This window comes from Berkeleyomyces rouxiae (genome assembly GCF_048999995.1).
Source record: "Berkeleyomyces rouxiae strain 22BRR77 chromosome Unknown BrBRR77_ptg000004l, whole genome shotgun sequence".
In the NCBI taxonomy this organism is placed as follows: Eukaryota; Fungi; Ascomycota; class Sordariomycetes; order Microascales; family Ceratocystidaceae; genus Berkeleyomyces; species Berkeleyomyces rouxiae.
In genome coordinates, this window is record NW_027396494.1 from 126721 (window position 1) to 142778 (window position 16058).

The window sequence follows — 16058 nt, forward strand, 5'->3', positions numbered from 1 at the left end:
AGAGAGGAAATGAAACAGGTTAGTTACACAGGATTATTCAACAGTGGCACTAACAAACTTCCAAATGACCAACTAATCCCTAGCCAACAACATGCCTTTATCTCAAGAAAGATCTCAAGCCAACAACCGTTGGAATGAAGGAACCGACAGCAACATGTGACCTTTAGTCATTAGAGAAATTCAATCCAGTCTAGCGACAGGCCTGGCTGAGAGAACGGTCAACAAATGAATCATCCGCGATGAAGACCACCTCAGCCTCAACAATAAAGCATCAAGTGATCAATACGGAGCCCAAGAAAACAAACATCTCATGGCCTAGAGGGATGCGCCCCAGCCAAGCGCCAACAGGACATACACAGTAGCACTAGTTACATAGAACTTAACCCCTCCTATACTACGTGCCCATAGCCAAAGAAAAGCCGGTTCGTAGTTACTTTGATTGTATTACTATCTAACATACTACCAATCACACTTGAGCGGGTGGCTGGGCGCAAAGCACTCGGCAATATTTACTTCCAGAAAATGCGTAGCGCGTTGTTTACTGCCTGGCGCCAATGGCGTCAAGGAGCGTTAAAGAGAGTTAAGGGGCGTTAATGGCATTGAGCACAGCTCCTAGCGAGGCCTCATGAAAGTCCGTGCTTCTATATCCAGTTAATGCAACTGTTTACAGTACATATATCAATATAATCAACATCTACCCATGACCCCAAAGAAGAGACGCACACCGAGTAAGCTAGGGTAACGCTGCTTTGGAGCCCTCCTCCTCCCACCTAACGCACAAAACTGTTTTCTGCTTCTGATTAGTTTCTAAGTGCCTTTCTGTTGGTGCATCCAGTCAACCCTAAAGGATTCGCGACCCTTGAAGGATGAGCCGAATGGAGCACCTGACGAATGTCCCCAAAGCACTATACCCAAAACAATCGGTCACTTGAACTCGAACGTTTTAGAGTAGAGGTCAGTCGGCCGTTTGGATCACGGGTCCTAACACTGACGTCACGATTCCGGGTAACAAACTGAACATCCACCACTTGCACAAGCTCCGAAAGATCAGAACTCTTTCTACTTGCTCCGGAGAAGCACAACTCTCCATGAACATAAAAGGTTCAGTGTTTCCTATGTCATTTGTAGCTAGTTTTTCCTTCTAGACAACAGTCTTCATCTTCCTCTTTATTGAACACAAGAGCAATACTTTCTACCACAGATCTTTGCGCGCACTTACTTCTGTAATCTATTGATATTGTCTGACGTTCCGGAATCAAACTTCTTCCGTAAAGGATTTGAGTAAGTCCTCACAATCAAAGTACTGAAACTTTCTTGTTTAATTTTTCCTCTATATTTCCTTTTCTCCCGCTGCTCTTTTTTTTTTGTGTACCTGTTTATGCGGAGCGCCACGAAGGCGTGTCTTCGGGGGCCCTGAGCGCCTCGGCGTCCAACAATCCACTAGGGTTAGGGCAATCACGTGCCCGCTACTACGTAAAACGTAATAATAATAATAAACTACGTATGTACATACATAACCGTCCGCCACCAAACCCGGCTTCCCCAGAATAGCATCTTTGTTCCTAGAACTCTCGTGGATTAAATTGCCCCTTGGCTCCGTTCTCCGGTTTTGACTACCTCTAGCCCCCGTTTGTATCAAGCCGTGTGTGTGTAAAAAAGATGGAATTACTGGGTTTACATTTCATGCCGCCCCAAGCAAGGTACACCCTGACCCATGACTGCCATATGCACCTCCTGTAAGTTGCATGTATTACGCTGGTGGACTACCGCCGGGGAAGGATTCAGAACCACTCCGACCCTTTGAATGACTGAAAAAGAAAGAAAATGACTACCTAAAAAGATCATAGGTATATCACGAATAGATTCATTTTCATGGGTACTGCATCTAGATCTCAAATATAAAGAGTCGCTATACCACCACCATATCCAGATGTCTTGTCTTGTTCTTCTCATCAAGCTCACATTTACATCTTCACTTGGCTTTCCAGTCTCAGCTTTGAACCTGCCCACTGTATACTCTGCATCTACCTTTGACTCTCGATTCTCTACTCCTCCTCTTTAAACATGCGCTTCTCTCTTGCCGCCATCATTGCCGCCTCGGCTGCCCTGGCTGCCCCTTCAGGCTCTCATGATACCAAGTCCTCTTTGGATGCCAGAGCCAAGACTACCTATGTTGTCTTCATCAAAGACTCAGAAATTGTTCCCAAGTTCATTAACAACGTTGACATTGGTGATGATATCCGCTTCGAGTTCGGCACTGGCTTCCAGTCCGTTGTTGAGGCTGACTACGACCTGCCCTGCTACCTGAAGCAAGGCGGATTTGCCTCTGGAACCTTCATTACTCCTCCAAAAGAAGAGAAAAACAGCTTCGGCTTCACGATCACCATTGCCAACACAGAGCCCATCTGGTTCTATAATGGCATGCATGGCAACTGCCACAAGAACAAGGCTGTTGGTGCCATCAACCCTGCCAAGGCTTCGGGTGGCAAGTCTTACTCGGACTTTGTTGGGAAGAGCACCAAGGCCAGAGAGACCAAAAATGCCCCTTCCAACGGTGGTACCAAGGCTCCCCTGTAAGAGCTCTGGCTTCTGTGCCGGCAAATCATGTTATGCTGGAATGTTGGCTATGGGCTATCAGTGCTTTACAGAATCTAGCCACACAGGATGATATGTGTCAAGAAACTATGAATATAATGATGTGAATTAATAAGAGTATTTTGCCTTCCTCGTCTAATTTGGAAATTAAGAATCGTGATCAGCAAAATCGAGCACTTGATAGAAGTGATAGGCCGCAAAATCAAGGAACTGACTGTTGAATACCACCAAATAGCTAGTGATTAACTACGGGTGATTGGCGAGTAGGATTCCGCAATTGTTGTTCCTTCAAACTTTAATCAAACTCCAATGTGCAGGTTTGTTGAGATGTCAAGTCTTTCCAAGCCTCACTGTTACTAGAAGTCTGCATGTAATCAACTACGGCTTTTTGTTTCCTTTTTTCTTTTTGCTCAACGATATTTCCAAAAGTGCATTTTCAACTTCTGTGGGCAAGGCCTCCTTAATATAAAGCATCCCCATAGTCAGAGCCACGCTCAAGGCCTTTCGGATGATTCGGGATATCAACTAATTGTGAGTCTCAAAAACGTGCCCTATTGCTCTCACAGTTCCGGTGTTTGTGTAACCAGCAATTTTACTTGCTGATCAGTTCTTTAGCTCATCTATTGTAGAACTGGTAAAGTTATTGATAGTTAATCTATTAAGTTCTATAGTTATTTTTTTTTCTTTTCCTCTTTCTTCTCTCTTCCATTTGATGTCTCCTTACCTCGGCGGCATGATGCCGCTGAGGACCCACAGTTATGTGAGGCTCAACACGACAGGGGTTTTAGGGTTCTTTCACAAGTGGGTCCAGTAGTGCTTTTCCCTTGTGCCACAACGCCACATATATACGCCACGCGACATCGTGTCAAAGTCTGAATAAGTTAACCGGGTGTAAAAGTGCATATTTTAAATCCCTTCTTTTTTCTTCTCTATCTCATAGGACGTCCTCTCTTTTTTTTGTGATAGGGGGGTGTATAGTTTCGGAAATCGATACCCATCTCATGCATCGTAGTGGGTCTCCTAAGTCACGTGCACCAGGCCACTCGTCGTCATGTGCATCCATTGTACCCTTACCTCAATTTAACACCCTTCTTGTATTCCTAGTTTGTACTTATCAGTGTTTAATAAGAGGACTCACTGTTGTCCTGTACGGAGAAGTATCTGGAACGTCACAAGTTCAAAGAGTTCAAAGAAAGAGAATGTATTCAATGAAGACAATTCCGATGTAGTCACAGGAGCGCAACCCTAAGATGCTTCTATTTGTAGGGTTGGCATGCTGATAATATCAACAGATTCCCCGAGATTTTAAGGTTATCATTCACTGATGTTCTTTTGATAGTTGCATGTCGGTTCATAGCGTTTCATGGCAGACACGTAAATAGGGATGTGCCGTCTTAATGACGATCTCATGACGACTCATGACGTGCCGTTCACATGGCGTCCGTAGGACGATCCAAGACGTTCACACGATTTTGTTTGTGACTTACTTAGATCTTGAGTTATGTGTTGTGGTGTTTGTGGCGTTGCATCAAGGTCTGCTGCCCTTATAATTTGACACACCCCCAGAGCGGCTCTTTTCAGAGAGTATTCGTTTGAAAAGAAGCGATATGTATTTTAGTAATTGGGAGGCAGATTAACCTGCGCTTTCCTTCTTACTCCGTCATTGGCGTTCTTCCGGCGGTAATGTTCAAGGCTTGTCTGAACTTTTCGAACGCTTGCAGGTCCACGATTGGTTTTGTAAGTCCGTCTGCTTGCATTTCTTTTGTCGGGCAGCATGTGAACTTTAATACTGAGTTCGAGACTTGTTGCCTTATCCAATGGTTCGCTAGGTTACCGTGTTTCATTTTGGACGTGGCTGGGGCACTTTCTGACGTTACTGCGATGATGGTTTGTTGGTTGTCGCAGTGTATGGTCATGGGCAGCCGCGTGTTGATCTTTAGCTGGGTCATGATTCGTCTGAGCCATAGGGCTTCTCTAGCTACCGCGGTGCTAGCGTAGAGTTCTGCTTCTGTGGTTGAAGTTGTTACAGATGATTGCTTATTTGACCGCCACAGGACAGGCGTGCCGAAACATTTGATGATCATGTCCTGAGTGCTTTTGCCTCCCCGTCTGTCTCTGAATGAGGCGTTCGCGAAGATTTCCATTGGCAGGCCGTCGGAACGTATTTCGAAATAGGCGTCGGATGTGTGCAAAAGATATTTCAGGATTTTGAGAAGTTGTAACCAGTGTTCGGGTCTCGGGTTTGCGTTGAACTCTGCCATTAGGGAGACTGCATACGATATGTCTCCTCTTGTGTTTGTCGCGAGCCAGAGCAGGGCGCCTATCAGCTTCTGATACCGAGTCTTCAACTGGGGCGGGGAGTTTTCGGCATAAGGCTGAGGCTTCTCGGTTCTTATGGGGACTTTTGGTGTTATGCCACCCCCCACAGGTGCTGGGCGAGGTTGGTGCCGAGTTTCTCGATATATGCTTTTTGGTCTAGGTGCTAGTGTCCCGTTGATGGTTCTTTGGTGTATCTGGCTCCAAGGAAATGGCGTAGTTCTTCACCCCCGGTCAAGTCGATCTTCTTTTTCAGTTGTTCCGGGAGGTCTCTTGCTTCTCTCTTTGCTTTATCTGTAGGGGCGTTTAGTAGAGCCCAGTCGTCTAAGCAAAACAGGATAATGACTGTTGCAGCGGGGTTCACTAGGACGCATGTTTCTTGTTGTAGCCTTCTTAGCTTGCTGCAAGATTCGATTTCTCTGACGAAGAGGTTTTGCCACAGGCGTGGGCTTTTCCGTAGGCCAAATAGTGCCTTTTTGACACGGATGACCTTCGGGGAGGTGTGCAGCTTCTCGCCGCTTGGCCACATTCGCATGTAGAACGGTGTTGGAAGGGTAGCATTCATGAAGGCGTTCGTTACATCGAATTGTTGTGTCTGGTATCCTTTGGATGCCGCAAATTCTAGTACTAATCTCAAGATACGAGGTGCTAGAGTGGCGGCATATACGCACTCATCGGGGTCTAGCTTCTCTTGGTCTCCTCGCATCACTAGTCGTGATTTGGCATCTGTGAATGTGCCGTCTTGTGATTTGTATTTGTACACCTATCAGCATCCCAGGAGAGACATGTCTTGGGCTTCTGTGGCATCGACAATGTCCCATGAGTCTAGTTCTTCGTGGGATCTGATGTGACGGGCCATGGACGCTTCCCATTCTTTTGCCATAGGGCCGCGGGTTGCTTCGCCGAAGTGGAGGGGGGTGTTTGGCATGTGGGAGAGAGGTATGGGGCTTGAGTGCCTGTGTTCCCATAGCGTTTGGAAGGTGTTGAGGTTGAAGTTGGGGTTTTCGCGGTCACGGCCGGGGCGTTTTCTTGCTCTTTTGCCCCAGTTGGGGTCGGAGGCCGCTATAAAGACTGCTGCAGATGGGTTGATTTTCTTGGCTGCCGTATATTCGATTTCTTGTTGGAGGTCTAATCTGAGAACCATGTCTAACTCGACTTCTGGTTGTGACCATTCCGGCGCCTCGAGGTAAATGCAGGTTTCTACGTCTGTGCTGGCTTTGGCCCATATCGTATATTCGTCGAACGTGACGTCCCGGGAGACTTTTATTTGGCCTGTTGTTGGGTTCCGCGGTCTGTACATTCCCGTGTCCTCGTATCCGACAAGAACGCCCGTTGATGCTTTGGGGAGGCCTCGTTCTAGCCTGTTCGCTTTTCGTTTTGTTGTGGAGGAGAGGGGGTATCCGATGCTTCCTATGATTCTTAGGAGGGCTTGATCTTGTGGATGACTTCGTACGGGGTTTTCCATTGGAGCCTTTGTATTGGCGTTCTGTTGTATAGGAAGGTTGCCGTTTTCAGCTTTTCTAGCTATGGTTTTTCTAGGGGCCCAGAATCAATCGAGATGCAGCGATACTTTGTTTTGATGGTCACGCCTATTCTTTCCGCAGCGCCGTTCTGATCTTGGTTGTAAGGGGCGGATGCTTCTAATTATATCCCGTATGTTTGTAGTGGCCCGCTTAGGCCTTTAATGACAAGCTCTTGGTCACATTCGATCTTGGCTACTTCGGTGCTGTGGTTTTTTTCTAGCGCAGCGGTGATGTCCAAGATTGCTCTAGTGATGGTGCTTGCTTGTCTGTTGGCAGTATCTTTGTCCACGCGTAACAACTGTATCTGTCGCCCAGGATCATTGCCGATTTGTAGATTTCATGGCCTTTGAAGTCGTGGAAATCTACAGCCAGTCTTTGGAACGGGCGTTCTGGGTTGGCGCGGCGACTATGGCTGGGCTGGGATATACCTTTGTTCAGGGCGCATACCGAGCAGACTCCTCCTTTTGTTCCGCACGCTAGACATGGACATTGGCTTTCGTCCACTCTGTGTGTGAAAACCACTCCGTTGGATGCCAGTGGTAGTCTTCTGAGGGTCTCGGCACTGGGGCGTCCTATGCGTCAGCGCCAAATCTTGGGAGTTGACTTGGATGAGAATCTGTAGGTTGTCGGTTGGAAGGTGTTCAGGGCGGCAGAGTGTTTGGGGCTGTATCATGGTCTGCTGCCGTTATGGTTTGATAAATCCCTAATCCTACGCTACACTATCAGCGCCACATTAGAACAAACCCTTATCTTAACATGTGGCGTTACCCTTGTATATAAACCCATCGTAGCATAGAACGACACTGAAATGTCCTTGATACAAACCAATCCTCACTACCCTCTCAATCTATCAGTTGCGAGTTGATTTTGTGCGTGTAAATAACCACGTCGCCTTTGATTGAATGGGTGATGTATCTCGTTTTCTGAGAAACTCTTCATGCACTAGCCCCCGCAAACACCGTTGCTTTCAAGCGATCTCTTCACTCCAACCACAACTACAAGTTAGTAGGGAAGCGTCTCGGGGCTTCCGGTAATAGCGGCCAACTAACTATAGTTACTTGTAAACAACTTTCAAGTCCTAGTCTTTCGAATAGTTCACTGTCTAGTGTTCTCGCCCATGATTATCCGGAAATCCCAATATTGCCAATCACCCTGCCACCAAACTAGATCTACATCAAACCAGGATGTAGAGCATTCGATCTGATTAGAAACAAAGTTAACGTGAAAGCCTCGTGGGTTTGAGAATGACATGAAATAGACTTTGCATTATGCATACAAGATCAATCCCCCGTGGAGCCCCTCTATAAAGATATCTGACATACCCACATCTTTTCTTTTCCTTTTTATTCGTGAATTTCTATAAATATAAACGATGTGTCTGTGCTTGTATTAGCCCCCCAAGCATCTCCCAATGTGTTTCTCCCGCACACACTTGACTACTTACACACGGTTTTCAGAAGAGGATGGACGCATTGTCTCTCCATTTTTGCCGACGCGACGTGTTGTGCAGTGCGCAATACTCACAGTTCGTCCCTGTCATCGATTTCCTTTTACTATATTTATGCGCCTCTCCTTCACCAACCCTCAGCACCAGCCAACCTTTTGTCCATTGACGAAAGCTTAGACCCCCTGTCGCTCATGTCGATTCTGCGTGACCCAGTGTCTTTGACCAAGAACCCAGTTGCTGGGGCTAGCGGCAGAGGAACGGAAGCCTTTTGAGAGCACCCACGCAAAAGGAATACTTGCAATGGGGCGGACGATGAAAAAGCTCATTCTGGATTGCCGAGTTTTTCGGGCTTCCCAACGGGTATGCTTGCTAGGGTAGTTCACCAAGTGAACAAAGACCTTTAAAAAGCGCCTATGCTTTGGCATTAGGAATCGCGATAGGATAGATGTGTCTGTGTTTACAAATTCAGGCCCACGCAATGCAGTGGGCGGTAGAAAGGCCACAGGGCAGAACAAATCAGAGGTCTAACCATGGTCTTGGTGGACTCGGATATCAAATACAAAAGACTGCCGTCATAACCAAGTGCCATGTTTGCTTTCTTCTTCTCTACTTCATCGCCCACCCGCTTTCCTCGATAAGAAGCACCATCTACTTGCCCATATCCTTATTCTCCCGCTGTATCCACCAATTGGCATCAAAATGCGCGTCGTGCCAGCTGCTCTTCTCGTAGCCAGCACTGCGCTGGCTGCCCCCTTCAGGCCTGAGTCTCGTGATGCCCCTATCGAGTATCACCCTGAGATTACTGAATACGAGTACACACCAGCTCCCCAATATGGCCGGACCATTCCTATTAATGTCTTTTTCGCCAACTTCTACCCGTCCAACGTCAGAACTGGCCCCGGCGATGTTCTCGCGTTTCATTTCATGGAGGGATACAACGGTGTCGCTGAGTCCAACTATGACAGCCCATGCACCCCCAATGGTGGCTTTTCCAGCGCTGCTATCGAGGTTACGCATGGCTACTATGAAAGCCGTGATGTCTTCTTCGTCCCTATCTCCAACGGCCACCCCAAATGGTTTTACAACTTTGGCAACAACGCGTGTAATGAGCACGCTGCCGTTGGGTCTATCAACTCTCCTGAAACGTACGACATAAACTATCAAAATTTCATGTTGAAGGCCCAAAAAATGAAGCAAACACAGACGCCTGAGTACATCAATGCCGGCGTGTACGGTCCTAACCCTCGCTTCCGCAAGGCTGTTCCTGCTCTTCCAGCCCCTCCAACCCCTCTTGCCCTCCCAGCTCCTCCAGCTCCTCTTGCCCTCCCAGCTCCTCCAGCTCCTCTTGCTCTCCCAGCCCCTCCTGCTCTACTTGCTCTTCCTGCGCCCGAACCCCATGATTCTGATTCTGACGTCCCTGATTCTCCGTTGGACGCTCCTGGCCCTGCTTCTGAGGCTCCTGACTCTAAACCTGAGGCTCCTAATCCTGCTCCCAATCGTGGTCGTCCTCCGCCTCCCCACGCTCGGAAAGGTTCTTGGAAAGGCAAGGTGGGTAAGATTTGGGCCGCCATACGCAAGGGCCATCAAAACTAGACATTGGTCGGATTATTTCAGTGCGTTTGCTTGGGCAGGTTATCGTTTTGATGTGTCATTTCTGTACTGAGTCGGTCAGCCTGTTAGCTACCATTTATGTAGTTAGTTATACATGCGCTTCATTTCTTCATGCCAGTCTGTCGTGTGCCGTGATTCTTTTCCCTTCTGTGAACGTGTATGCGTCCATGCTAGAGCATTCATGCCCTGAAAGGAACTCGGACAATTCTCCCGACCTGTTATCGCCCACGTTTCCCGAACGACACTAGAACAACTATAAAAGAGACACTGACGGTAATTGAAATCTCAGCTTATCATTCGCCTCGGCATCCCTGCGCCCCGAGGTTGTAGCCGCGACGGAGAAATCCCGCAAATCTGGGTAACACAAAATGCTGGCCTCGGATATGCCTATGTTAGCTCAGTCCCACTAATTAATACTGGGACATACACAATCAACTCTGTCGTGAACTGCATTTTTTCTGTTTGTAATTGATTGCTTCGACACCCAAGAAGAACTCTTAGTACAGCAATACATGTGATTTTTTCTCTTTTTTTCATCATTCTCCCTAAATTAGTCTTCACTAATCGGACTCTGATGATCAGTAGTAGGATTACCCACATTTATATGGCTGTTGCTACAGCCGACACTAGGGTTATACTACCCTATTTGGGTATCCTCCTAGGGTCTAACCAACCGTTTACTAAGCCACACTGCCCTTCTTCAACCTAGCTTCAAAGCGACGTCACTCAGGACATCGCGGTAGTTATGAGCTAGTAATCAGCATCTCCCAGCCTTATACTGTAGCCCGTCCAGCGCCAGTTTCTCAATTGCGCTTCTCTTTCTGCATTCAATATATTCTTGGTCTAGTCGCTTGCCCGGTCTTTTCTGCTTAGCTCTGCTCCTCCTCCACCGCTATCTCGGAGCTCTATTTCCCCTCATATCGAAGCCCTTTGCTGGCGGCACTATCGCAGCCATCCACCGCCAGTATATAGCCAGTGCAGCCATATTATTGCCGCCATGTCGTACTTTTTCCAAACCCCCGTCGATATCGATGTCGTCCTCGAGGATACCGACAGTCGCGAAATGGTCGACGTGCGCCTCGACAAGAACCGCCGCGAAAAGGCGCCGCTGTACATGGACGGTGAAAGCGTCAAGGGCGCGGTCACTGTGCGGCCCAAGGATGGAAAGCGTCTAGAGCACATGGGCATCAAGGTTCAGTTTATCGGCACGATTGGTGAGTTTGTTAATATCCCATATAGCGGGGTGTCGGCTGTCTCTGGTCTTTTGCTCTCCCTATCAAAGCTGTTGCCCCTCTCTGTCTCTCTTATACTAACATGCCATGTCTCTTTAGAAATGTTCTTCGATCGCGGTAACCACTACGAGTTCCTCTCACTTGTCCAAGAGCTTGCTGCGCCCGGCGAGCTACAGCATCCGCAAACTTTTGACTTTAATTTCCGCAACGTCGAAAAGCAGTACGAATCGTACAATGGCATCAACGTCAAGCTGCGCTACTTTGTACGCGTAACTGTCTCACGTCGCATGGCTGATGTTATCCGAGAGAAAGATATCTGGGTTTACTCATACAGCCTTCCGCCCGAGCTCAACTCCAGCATCAAAATGGACGTAGGCATTGAGGACTGCCTGCACATTGAGTTTGAGTATTCCAAGAGCAAGTATCATCTCAAAGATGTAATTGTTGGCCGCATCTACTTCCTACTAGTTCGCTTGAAGATCAAGCACATGGAGCTATCGATTATCCGTCGTGAGACTACGGGCGCTGCGCCGAATCAGTACAACGAGAGTGAGACTCTTGTGCGCTTCGAGGTACCTCCCATTGCATCCTCTTCTTCACGACGCCCCAGCTAACCCCCCCCCCCGCAATAGATCATGGACGGCTCTCCTTCTCGCGGCGAAACTATCCCAATCCGCCTTTTCCTCGGCGGCTTCGACCTGACACCGACCTTCCGCGACGTCAACAAAAAGTTCAGTACGCGCTACTACCTCAGTCTCGTGCTAATCGACGAAGATGCCCGCCGATATTTCAAGCAAAGTGAAATAATCTTGTACCGCCAAGCCCCCGAGAACGTCACGCCCAATCTGATTACTGCGCCGCCGCCGCCGACTGAGAAGCGCATAGCAGACTTGGCTGCTGCCGCTGCCCAGGGGTGAACAGTATAGAGACAGCGCCAAATATCCACAGACCCTATGCACAAGCGCATAGAAATGTGATATATATTGAACAATGGACAACGAGACGAAGGGCTGTTTTGGATTTCTAGCAGATTGAAAAAGATACCACGCGTGTAATTCAACCCATCAATAAGATAAATCACGAATAAATGGGCTAAAAAATCACGAGAACAATGGCAGCAGCAGAAACAGAGGTCAAGTGACCACAGACAAGATTCTAATATTATGGTATTCGTATTCCGCAAGCACAAAAACAACAGACACATACGTACATGCGCAGACTTTCTCATTGCAATTCCGAAAACTCCAGTGATTTCCAGCCCGCGCATGACTTATGGCACGAACAGAATCCAACAACACAGCAAAAAAAAACAAAGCCCATCCCCCCCGCTTCTCTCTCCCGGCCTGCCCAAGCTACAGCTCCATCGCATCGCCATCTTCAAACCCAAAATCGTTGTTTTGAATTGCTGCAATGCGATCCAACTCCATCTGGTACTGCTTGCGCACATCCGCCAAAGTGACTACCTTGCGCTTGGGCTCGCCAACCACCATAGCAGTGCGCCCATCCAGAGACGTAGGTAGCTCCTCGGAAAAGATCCACGCCTGCTTACGATCGACGCAGCTTAGCGCGTTGATCAGCAGCAGGTACTGCCGCGTGACAGGTGTATCGGTGGCGCCCTCGACCAGGAACTGATCGCCCTCGCCACTGCGTTGTAGCTTGTTGATGCGATCGAGAAGGACCGACGCGGCGCCACGGTAGTCGTGATGGCGTATACGCCATGCATACAAGATCTGGTGGTATGCTGGCCCGCTGACAACGTCGAGCGTGCTACGGCATTTGGCCGACAAGACATCGTCGACAGCGGCTGTCATACCAGGGAAGGGAAGAGCGACGAGTTCAGAGCTATGATACGTTTCACTCATCCGCTCAACAAGTCGGGCAAGACAGGCCTTTTGGAGCGTGGAATTCATTTGGCGGAGAGCAAGCAGCGCCGCGTGTGCCACTTCAAAACGTGAGAGAACCAGAGAAGCGTTGAATTGGCGGGACAACAAATCAGTACGCATGGCAACAGTGTCAGACACAGATGAGAAGTTCATAGATAGTGCTAGCTGGGCAAACTCGAGTATATAGCTGCAAGCTTTGTGCTTTTCGAAGAGTGCTACCAGGTGGATGTAGTATTTGGCCATTCCATTGCCTAGCAAGGACGCTTCTTCGTCTGCCAAAAGATTGGCGTTGACTCGGACCATTAAAGCATCCTCGGCTGCTACATAACAGAGACGAAGTTAGCATTGTGTAAAGACTACGGCGGTTGTACCATTACTTCGTGGATCACTTACCCATTCCTACAGCAGCCTTGCGAAGCAGTGATGCAGCCGCTGAAAATTCCCGCAATGCCAGATACGTGCGACCAAGCACATAAATTGAAAATGGCTCCTGATCACCGAATGGCGCCAGCTCTAGTGCCATGTCTGGCCTGTCGTCCTTGACCAGATGCATCTGCACCAGGGGTACGGAGATAGTTATAGTGCTATCTGGTGCACACAGTGAAGTCGCAATTTCAGTAAGACTGAGGCACATGGGCTCATGATTCAAGGTTGATATACCCAGGTCTCTGGAAAGATACGCTTCTAGAGTGGTTACTAGATGCATACCCTCTCCTGGTCGGCGAGAGTCGTCTTCTGTTCTGTTACCACTGCTGTGAACATGGACGCTTACCTCAGCCTGCGTCAACCATTTTAGTAAGGATAGGCGACGCAGAATATCGACGATCTGGGAGTAGACGGAGCCGACAGCCACGCGTTGGTGCAAGGCATCCTCTTCATCTTCCCACTCAAACTCCATGTGTACTAGGAGAATGAGTTGGGTAAAGAATATGATCCAGAACATGTCCAAATTGTCTTGGACAATATTGACCATGAGCTTGCGACCAATTGATGTGAGGGGGAATTGTACTGGGGGACTGGAAATCTTCGAGACCAAAATGTGAGTAAATATTTTGCTGTAAGCCTCGTTGGTGACATTGGCGAAGTTCTGGCCCAGCTTATCTACCACTAGGGAACAGTCCTCTTCGGAGATGCCGCGCCAAAAGGCAGACTTTTCGTAGAAGTATTGGATACGATCTGTATCAGTCTTGGTAATCTCGTCGTAAAGCTCCGAGCGGAGTACAGAATTGCACGTTTGCAGGAAATTCTCGGGGAAGCTTCCAACAAAGTCCATGGCCGTACCCAAGAGATTTATGGCTTGTACATCGTCGCTTGCCGTAGAGGTTTGGGTGCCATTCCAGTACAGGCGCTCAAAGTCGTTACATTCACGAATCACAGATACGTAGTCAGCACATACAATCCAGGCCATGTCGCACTGGCTATCATAGACAAGAGACAACGCATCACCACGTTGCTTGTCTAGTTCGGTGACTAATCTGTAAAATCGCTTCCAGTGCGTGTCTGTAGCTGTCCGGAACTGTTCGTAGTCCATACCACCCGACGTGCTCCGCTCAAGAGCCGCTGTTGAACTGACTACTGAGCAGATGCTCTCGGCCAAGTTCCGAGATCTCTGTTGAACAAGTCCAGTTCCGATACTACGCTCATAAATAGTGAGAGCAGTTTCAAGAGTCACCTTGGTGAACCGACCAGGGCGCATTAAGAGCTGTAACCAACTTTCAGTTGGGTCAGTTGGATCGCAGGCACCAGAGCGTGGGGCAGTTGTTGGGAGACTGTAGCTGCGGACCAATTCCCAACTGGGCCAGGATAATGGAAGCTCGGCCACCTGTGATGAATGACGCATAACACGGTAGGTGGTGTTGTTCTTCCACAGAACCCACATGTCCAAAGCGTCAGTCTCTTGCAGACCGATAGCAAAGTCGGCCATGGTCCAGCTGTCAGATACTGAAGGTGATACTGCTTCAAAGGTCGACTCGGGGAAGAATGGCTTCATGACAATAGACCCATCCTCCAAGGCGGTCACCTTCCAAAAGTTGAACTGCCCAACACCTTTGGGGGAGTATGCAGCGATAATTCCACGTCCGCTAGCAACGTTCAAGACTCGGATCAGGTTCGTGTGGGTGGGGTCCAAAGTCCATTTCTTGGAATCTTGGCTATCAGTTTGGTCATTCAACATGTCGACAATCGTTAGAATAGTGCCGGTTTTGGGATTCCAAACTCGAAGACGGTGATCGAGAGAAACGGTGAAAAGATAATCTTGGACGGTGCCAAGGTTGGCAGTCTGGGCGTCAATGACAGTGCTGTAATCTAGATTCCACTTCCCAAACTTGACAGTGTTGGCTCTAATAAAAAAGTTGCGTACGCCATAGTTCCAATTCTGCGCATTGGTCATGGATTCGGTGAAGTATGGGTGCTCTAGATGCAAAAGCACAGGTTAGCAAAGCCGAATTTGAATGCGCATTCTTTGTGGATGTATTATTATCCCTACCATTTCCCTTGCTGCGATCCAAACGCAGAAGACCACCGTCATGCAGCGCAATAAGAATCTGGTTGGCGTTCACGGCCGTTAGGCGGTGGGCCAGCTTGCCAGAGAGCCCGGTGGGAGAGTATGACTTGCACAAGTCGGCAATCGCGGGCTCAAGCGATGATCGTCGTCGGAAGATATCGGGTCGCAGTGAGAATGTGTGCAGGCAGTTAGCTTGATCAAGCACAAACACCAAGAGCGCATCCAGATCGGCCGGATCAGCCAGCGCGACGCAGTTAGTGGCGATGGGCGTGTTGAAAATGAAGTTGATGACGAGCGTAGCATCAGCCACGTTCCCCGGCTGCGCGATATCTACGGCACGCAGACTCAGAATGGTGTTGTTCTCTAGCAGACGCCAGAGAAAGCCCCGGGGCGTTTCATGGTGTTTGCGGTGGTAGATGGACGCAGCTCTGGCAAGGTTTTTGGTAGCAAAGACGGCTTCGGCATCGTTGTCGCGGGCGCCGGGTTTTCTGCTAAAGGTACTTGTGATGACGTTTGACGGGCTTGCTGAGGCGACTCGAATGTTGACAACATTGGCAAGGGCAGAAGGCTCAAGGTTGAGGCGCGTCTCGACAAAGGCGAATTGGAGATCGCCTGTGTCCATATTTGCAGTTCTTGCAGAGGTTGGTCGGCGATTTGGGAGATTGAGAGAGGGTGGGCGGTAATAAAGTTCAGCCGCCAGTCGAAAAACAGCAGTGCAAGGAAACAAACAAGGCGCGAGCCGTGACTTGACCTCTTGGCTGTTAAGCAAAAGGCGTCTGTTTTTTTTCTGGGCGGTGGTGATGTTTGAGACAAGGCTATGGGCAGCGAAAAAAGAACAGGGCCCACACTTATCCCGATCAGGAAACCAGCTTCCAAGTTGGTTTCCAGCGCGACGCCAGCCAGAGGCACGAGACAATAGCGAGGCTGATCTGCCGTGAAATGGAAAAT

At 48.7% G+C, this 16058-nt stretch overlaps 4 protein-coding genes across 4 annotated transcripts; 3 read left to right on the forward strand and 1 right to left on the reverse strand.

The window, feature by feature from the left end:
- Positions 1 to 2064: 2064 nt before the first annotated feature.
- On the forward strand, positions 2065 to 2577 carry BROUX77_004224 (uncharacterized protein; the record flags this gene model as incomplete). Its single annotated transcript, XM_073748963.1, has 1 exon — positions 2065 to 2577. The coding sequence occupies one exon, from the start codon at positions 2065 to 2067 to the stop codon at positions 2575 to 2577; it is 513 nt and encodes a 170-aa protein (XP_073604681.1).
- Positions 2578 to 8580: 6003 nt separating this feature from the next.
- On the forward strand, positions 8581 to 9474 carry BROUX77_004225 (uncharacterized protein; the record flags this gene model as incomplete). The annotated part of the gene is made up of 1 exon (XM_073748964.1): positions 8581 to 9474. One exon carries the CDS (start codon positions 8581 to 8583, stop codon positions 9472 to 9474), a length of 894 nt encoding a protein of 297 aa, XP_073604682.1.
- A 1015-nt stretch (positions 9475 to 10489) lies between these two features.
- On the forward strand, positions 10490 to 11641 carry BROUX77_004226 (uncharacterized protein; the record flags this gene model as incomplete). The annotated part of the gene is made up of 3 exons (XM_073748965.1): positions 10490 to 10706; positions 10824 to 11296; positions 11357 to 11641. The coding sequence occupies 3 exons, from the start codon at positions 10490 to 10492 to the stop codon at positions 11639 to 11641; spliced, it is 975 nt and encodes a 324-aa protein (XP_073604683.1).
- A 435-nt stretch (positions 11642 to 12076) lies between these two features.
- On the reverse strand, positions 12077 to 15732 carry BROUX77_004227 (uncharacterized protein; the record flags this gene model as incomplete). The annotated part of the gene is made up of 3 exons (XM_073748966.1): positions 12077 to 12927; positions 13001 to 15019; positions 15093 to 15732. 3 exons carry the CDS (start codon positions 15730 to 15732, stop codon positions 12077 to 12079), a joined length of 3510 nt encoding a protein of 1169 aa, XP_073604684.1.
- Positions 15733 to 16058: the final 326 nt, after the last annotated feature.